General features: G+C 25.9%; 1 protein-coding gene across 26 annotated transcripts in view; it reads right to left on the bottom strand.

Moving 5' to 3' along the window:
- Positions 1-8,310, bottom strand: part of LOC102672923 (TLD domain-containing protein 2) — a 194,062-nt gene that overhangs the window by 15,496 nt on the left and 170,256 nt on the right. The window contains exon 1 of one of the 26 annotated variants that reach the window (XM_031508469.1): positions 2,033-2,459. The exons of the other annotated variants lie outside the window; for them this stretch is intronic. Coding sequence (XP_031364329.1) covers positions 2,033-2,098 — 66 coding nt within the window. The 5' untranslated portion in view covers positions 2,099-2,459. Of the gene's footprint in view, positions 1-2,032; positions 2,460-8,310 lie in introns of those variants that run through there. 26 annotated transcript variants of the gene reach the window in all.

Below are 8,310 nucleotides of genomic sequence, written 5' to 3'. Positions count from 1 at the left end.
AACTGGTTTTTTTTTTTTTTTTTTTTCTATTAAAAAGCAATTGCGTGTTATTATTGTGTGTCAACAGATAATTCTTTGATTCAATATTCACACATTTATATAAACACATTTTGGTGGAACTATGTTTGAACTTGGTAATGATTTTGAAAATAAGATAGATCATTTGGATCTTGATGGATTCTTGTTATTTTATGGGAAATCATTAAGTCTTTGATGATTGAAAATTTGAGTAAAATTAAATTTAATTATTTATATTAATTATTTTTATATTTCTTTTATTTGAATCCATGAGATCCAATGTTAAGCGATAAATTTTATTATATGTTTTTGAATGTTGTACATTTTTGATTCTTGATAAAATGACGAAAATAAATTAAAGAAAGTTTCTTACACTTAGATACTGTTCAATCGTAAAAAAAGCTATCGTATTGAATTCTTCGTAGTTTCTTCTTTTTCTATTTCGCTTCAACAACGAATAAAAAGAAGAAGTTTATCCGGTTGGAATATTGCCTGTCGCAATTGATGCTGTAAGCGTTGATTTAAATTTATTTTTCTTTAAACAATCTTCCCTAACAAACTAAACGAAGATAGGAAACATGTCAAATAATTTAAAAAAATAACTAATAAATCTACAAAGATGTGTAAACGATCGTCAAAACTAATATTATAACAGTCAATATTTTTAAAACGTTCAAGAGAGTAACAAAAATACATGCTTAACACATTATCGGTCTATGATGTACTTAAATATAATTATATATTAGATTATAAATAATAAATTTATATTATAAATAAAACAGTATGGTGAAAGTAAATATACACATAATCGTGTTTTTATCTTAATAAAAAGTCAATAGATTTTACCAAGAACATTTGTACACTTTGAACCATCCTTGACCTTATTTTGTCTGTCTAAAATTTGCACAATGTTTTAAACTTTCAAACAAACTTTCTAAATGTTCTAAAAATTTACAGAGAAAATTTACAGTTAATTACTAACATTTTTATTATCCAACAACTTATTAAAAGATCTCTTTGATCATAATTGAAATTTTGTTTGGATCCATAATTCATCGAGGTTAATAATTGTAAAAATAAAAATCCGAAACTTTCTTAAGCATGAATTAAACTTCAAAATTTCTAAAACGCAAAATACAATTTATTATATTTTCCTTACAACAAACAAATCTTAATTTAAAATCAACTCAGCCTTATAATATCGATGCAATATGTTTTATGTTTAATAAACTGTTCTAAATATCCAAATCAAGGATCAATTTTATGCGTTCTTATCCTATGGATCGAACAATTTCACACAGGCCATCATTTCTAAACTATCTAGAACTAGTTAGAAGGTCTGTTTACTTGGATAACCGAGATGAATTTGTGCATGTGGCACGAAAGGAACCATAACGATGGTTTATGCTATACATATCGAGGGAAAAAATCAGTCAAAAGTCAGCTGTTAGGAACACGTGTGGTGAATTGCCGGGATTCATGAAAACGCCAAAGAGATTCATAGTGACCTTTCATAATAGAAAATTATCTTCGATGTTTGTCAGACATTCAATACAGAGTTGAATACGTGTTTTATCGATAATTCAATATTATTTTTTGCAAAATAAGAATTACTGCGTATATCAAGCGAATTGTTTATTAAGTTGTTACACAACTTTGATTATCATATAATTGGAATAAATTTCTATTTTATAATTGTAAATAACTAAGAGGTCGAATTTGCAGAAAAATTTTATTCTCGGCAATAATTCTTATGTATATTTTAAAATTTAATTTAAATTTTTTTTTTTCTTAAAAATATTTTTTAGATAAGACGAAAAGTTAATTAAAATCATATCAGAGACGGATTATTATAACATTCAATTAACGATTACTAGAAATTTATTTAGATATTGATAATGATGTCATTATTTTATTATAAATGATGTCATTATCTTTTATAAATAGAAACAAAAATATAAAACAAATTAATTTCTGAAAACGCAAGAAAACAAATAACAAAAATTTTATTTACCTTCGTCTTCTGTTTGAGGAACTTGGAAATCTTAGCGATAGGATTGGGAATCTTTGGTCTCGGCATTTTGACTAGATTCTTTCGCCTTTGACGTAGAATTCGAATATCAATTTTTTCCGTCTTTTTGTCTTTATCACTATGTTCCGTTATAATTTTCTCTATCTCGTTTCTCGTCGCGAAAAAAATAATTTACATTATGCTTTTATGCATTTCGTGTTTAAACACTGGTCCAAGATTTCACTATAGTTCGATCAGTCACCGTCGCGTGAACCTTTCTAGAAACGAACGGATCAACCCGTGTTACAGAGCACGTTGAAAATATACACGCGATCGTGTCGTCGAATTTTAATATATTATGCTGTATTGCCAAAGACGATAATACAATATATCTCTACTTATGCAAACTTATGATATTTTAAAAATTCTGTTCCAGACAAAAAAGAATTTTTGTCAAAAGAAATTCTTTCGAATTTGAGGTTCGTCGATTCGATTTGTCAAAGCTTTTTCTTCAGAATAGTTATTGTATAGATAGATGCATATTAACTTTAATTTCGATTGATTTCGTAAATCGATCACTTCGTATAATGCACGCTTCACTTCCCGAAGACTGAAGCAACACTGTAGTATCGTGCTTTCGGGGTAAGTCTAATACCCTAAGAGAAAGGCGTGGTGGAGAGGGGATAGTAACAGTGCGCAGACCGGTTGCGCAGCACGTGCTAACTACGGTGCGCGCGCTGTTTTATTTATTTAATTATATTACAAATTTTGGTGGAAATATATTTGATTTTTGAATTTATATTTTAAATTTAAAGACCTATTTCTTGTTGGACAAAAAAATAAATGAAATATATCTCATTGTTCAATGATTATCTCATAAAAGATTTAGATTATATAAATAAAAGCTTTTTTTTTTTATTTAAAAAATTCTATAATATTGAAGGTTATTTGAACGATATTATATATTATTATAAAAAATTCATATCGAACAAAAAAGACTATATTAAATGATAAAATGAATTTCAAATTATACTTAATAAAATTATATTTACATTTTATTGAATCAATTATATAACAAAGAAAAATTTTAGCTTAAATTTCAGGAATAATTGTAATATTTAAAAAAATAACATTTCTTCCAAAGATATGAATCTTTTAATAGCATACGCTTCATGTTCAACGTGCATACTGTCACGTTCGTCTTCAATATAATAAATATTCCTTTCGTTAAATACGATAATTTCTATTCAATTTTATTTTATCGTTTATCATTCGTAATATTATTCAATCTAACGGTATTTTAACTAAAAAAAAAAAAAAAAATTCTTGAATTTTTAAATTTTTTTAGAATCATTGATTTTCCTTCTAATAAACACAATTCAAAAACATAATAATTTTAAAATAGAAAGAATGAAATTTTATAAAATCATTAACGAATTCAACTCATCGCTTTTTTTATTCGATTTCCAAAAATCGAAAAAATATAAATATGTATATAATATAAAGCAAATATAAATAACGACGAATAATGAGATCATAACCAAATATATTCATTGTAATTTAACATCGTGTTTTTTTCTATCCTCAATTACACGAACAGGATGAGTCATTGAACCATATTACTAATATTTGTAACAAATATTATAAGTTAATCTGTTTATCGTAAATTTTACACATGTTTTAATCCAATAAAATATTCACTTCTTAATCGTATCGCACATGCCTCAATACATAAGATCATACATATAAATCCATTGTTATCGACAGTATTAATTTTTGAATATTACGTCAAATATGATGTGTACTTTCGTATAAGGTGTGATCTTTGACATAAGTTCAGTTATTAATCAAGTCTTGATGCAATGAAATCACGAAAAAACAATAATCATTGTTTATTCCATTTTTAAACGTGCTGATAAAATATACAGTCGACTGCATATTGCAAATTTATATAAATTGTACGGAAAATTACTTATGTTCGAAGATATTTCGCACTTTTGGTATTAAATATTTATTAAGATATTCGTTCTAAAGATTGTTTCAATAGTGATGACTTTTCACCTTTTTGCAATTACAATTTTATTTACTTATGAAAAAAAAAAAAACATAATAGAAAATTTCTCGTTTTCATTTATAAATTTCTTTTGAAATAAATATATGTGTCACTTTTAACTATAAATAATTTTATATTACTAATATTTTTTTTTAATAATTATAAATATTATATAAATTGAAATTTCTACTTTATGAGTGAACAATATTTTTCTTAATAATAAGTATTTGTTGGACTGATAATGGAACAACTTATATAGATAATATAACCTGTTTGCTAGTATATCCGTATCACCTTTTACACCCTGTGAATAGTACGCAACAGTGGGAGGAACGTTTAACCGGGAAAAAAAAAAAAGTTAACAAGTCAAATTATATCTCAAGACATATAATTTTTTTCATTGAAAACTTAATGAGTGTTTCTTTGCATCGAATGTTTCTCACACGTCGAAGATTTCTCGAGATGAAATAATATCTATTAAAATATCATCAAAACATATCTTGCAACGTCATATAATAAAATGAGACTATTCCCGTGTTATTTATCTCTCGAATTTATTTAATAATTTTTAAATAATCTTAAAAAGAAATTTCTTATAGATATTTCACACGTATAGAATTATTCAAAAAAAGAATGAAAGAAAAAATTATATATATATAAAAATTATTAAGAAACAAAGAAATACAAAACTATTTATAAAATTTTCAGAAAGAAAAAATAGAGAAAATTGGAAGAAAAAAAATGAATATTCGACTGAAAAATATTGTCTATCGTATCCGGTGAATAATATTGATAGCGCACAATTACGCGTAGGCCGAATAACAGATGCGCAAAATCGTTCAAAATAGAAACTCGTAAGAGAATATATATAAAATAGCTACTTTAATATCCCATTAAATGCAAACTTCACGATAAGAATCTTCATCAACGATCAACAGATGGAGAAAAAGAAAAAAAAAAAAAATAATAACAACAACAATAAAGAATAATACAAAGAATGATAAAAATTTCTCATTTTTTATTCTATCAATAAACGTTTCATTAATCTCTAAATCATGGATAAGAGAAAAAAAGAATTAAGTGACCACATTTTCTGAGCCTCGAGGCGCGTCTTTAAAGCGGACGGCATATGCAGATTACGGAGATTAATGGACGATCGTCAACGTATCTGGTGTGCGTGGCTGGCAGGCAAACAAGATTTTTTTTCCATTTCATGGAAAATAACAGATAATCATGGTCAAATGTTTCTTGTGGCCTACGTGATCCTCCTAGATCACGTACACTACTCTGATTGCAAAGATTGAAAAAGCGAAATTGTCCAAAAGTAATTGTAGATTCGAAGATAAATTACGAGTTCAAAATTCTTTATTAATATATTAATAAATTAATTAATTAATTTATATTATATTAATAAAGAATTTTGAACTCGTATATTATATTATAATTAATAATAAATTAATAATTTAATAATTTAAGGAATTTCTTCGATGACTAAGAGCATCATAAAGCGGTCATTATAATTATCTTTTTTTAATTGCATCAATAAATAAAATAAATTTTTATTATGAAATTTTTATATACAAATTATTTGAAGGCTTTTACGATTGATAAAATATTAAAGATGCATGATATTCATTAAAGAAAATCTAATAAATTAATAAATAAATTAATTAATTTAATAATAAATTAATAATTTAATAATTTAAGGAATTTCTTCGATGACTAAGAGCATCATAAAACGGTCATTATAATTATCTTTTTTTAATTGCATCAATAAATAAAATAAACTTTTATTATGAAATTTTTATATACAAATTATTTGAAGGTTTTTACGATTGATAAAATATTAAAGATGCACGATATTCATTAAAGAAAATCTAAAGAGAAAAATCTAAGATTATCCACAGAGTCTTATAAAAATTTAAAAATCATATGCATGTATTTAAATACGTATTTTGATATTTAAAACTAGACTGATATTAAGATAAATATTGACGAACAAATTTATTAAACTTATTATTATATTTTTTAATATTTGAACAATTTATTAAAGAAAGAACAAGAGTTCAGGTTATAACATTTAATGATCTTAGGAGGGGTAAACATTTTATCCTTGGAATGATTGCTATATTGAAATATTCAAATATTTCTTACAGAAGGGATGAGCAATGTAAATAATGGAAGTTTTTAGAAATTTACTCTGGCAATAATCTTGATTATCTTGTTTATCCTTAATCATCGGTTCATTGTCAATTCTGTTTTTCAAGCGTTTAGATATGCAAAACATATGTATGCGATGAGAAAAAAGATTTAAATTATTAATTGACATAACTCTTCATATTATGATATTATTAATCTATAATTATTAATCTATAATTTATATACACAAAGGATTTGAATTTTGTTCTTCGTTTATTATTATTAACTTAATACAAGTTCTAGTTAAAAATTTAAAAGTAATAATGTGTTTTATAAAATCCAAACGTTTTAAAAAATAATGAAATTACTACTGACATTTATAATATTAATTTCGATGTGATAACAAAATTAGAAGGTTATAGATATAAAAAAAAGAAAAAAAAAAAAATAGTGATTTCAAATTTTCGGCCAATCGATAATCAATTAAAACAATCGATAAATAATCTAGAATTCCATCAAGAATTTTTTCTTAGAGAAAAAAAAAAAAAAAAAATTCAATAAAGTGATTGTTAATTAACTTAGTTAAATTTTTATTAGCGAAATAAATCAGTTTCTAAAAATTCACTGTTATGCGAAACTGTATAAACATTATTTGATTAATCTTTGTACACAATTTCATGGATAACTTCTGGATAATGTATAATGGTCCATAAGTTATCGAATATTTGTTAATTTTAAATATAATGGTTATTGAAATAAATTTATGAATTTAAAATAGATTCATTATCTTTATAACTATACAAGGATCTACAATTTTCTCGATCAAATATTCTTCTACATATGTCTTTTGTGCAAATATTTAGACATTTTTCTTAATCTATATCCCTACTATTTATAAATTTAAAAAAAAAATATTACCAAATTATTTAAAAATCGATTATAATATTCATTCAATCCTATCCTAAATATATTAATTCTAAGTAATAATAAATAATTTTTTAATTTTCAAAGGATTCTCGTTCATCCATTCATGTTGCAAAAAAAATAAAACTTTTTGAACTTCGAATATTTCCAAGTTTTCAACGAATCTTGTCTCATCTATGAATAATTATAGTAACACAAATCGTATGGCACGAGAGCTAACAAAATCAAGGGGAAAAGCTATAGAAAAGTTACTAGATCCAAAATGGCGAGCAACAGATGGAAACTGAACGTTTCAACGAACACATTGTTTATAACCATCACTGTCCAGTGATACGTTACAAGCTGGCGCCATACTTCTCCGTTCACGGAGCAATTTTAGCAAAGCATCATAGGGGCCAATGGAACGAAGAAGATGGAATGTTGGCACAGGGCCGAGAGGCGAAGGTTACGCGTTTCCTCCATGTGTCCTCGGTCCATGATGTGAAACAAGCCGAGGACGGAAACATCGGCTTACTTGCTTGTTTTTGAAACAACTATGGAAAATTTCTGACTAGAGTACATCTGTTGCTCTTCTACGTCGATCCAACTTTATGCAATCCCTCTTGATATTTTGGATACGAGTCTGACGCGACGATAGGAGATTTGGAACGTTTTTGTGCAAATTTCTGTTCGAAGGGAGGCGAAAGGTGAAGAAGAACGTAAGACAATGAAATTGAAATGTGGAATTGTATTGTATCGTTAATCATAGTCATCGATATGGTGAGTCATTAAGATAGATAAATTGATTAATCTGTGTTGAGTCTTTCTTTACAGTGAATAAGTACGTACGTAAGTATGATTAATTTGTAACAATCACAGAAAAGTTATCGTGAAAGAAGATTTTTATTTTTTTTATTTTTCTTACTCAATTATTATATCAAAATGTTATCATAGAAAAATAATAACACTGTAAATAACAGCAATCATTTCAAATATCACGTGTGTTTATTGTAATATTAACTGAGAATTATGTATACGGCTGAATGAACAATAATTTTAGCTCGGCCGTACGATTACTATTCATAAAAATACGATAAACAAGGCATGATACGCATGATTGATGGAGAACATCGACCTCCTGCCAAGACCACCCACAACTCAATCTTTTCTGAAAAGTGGATAATAA

Source organism: Apis dorsata, unplaced genomic scaffold, assembly GCF_000469605.1.
Source record: "Apis dorsata unplaced genomic scaffold, Apis dorsata 1.3 scaffold_87, whole genome shotgun sequence".
NCBI classification, from domain to species: domain Eukaryota; kingdom Metazoa; phylum Arthropoda; class Insecta; order Hymenoptera; family Apidae; genus Apis; species Apis dorsata.
This window is presented reverse-complemented; position numbering and strand designations above follow the sequence as displayed.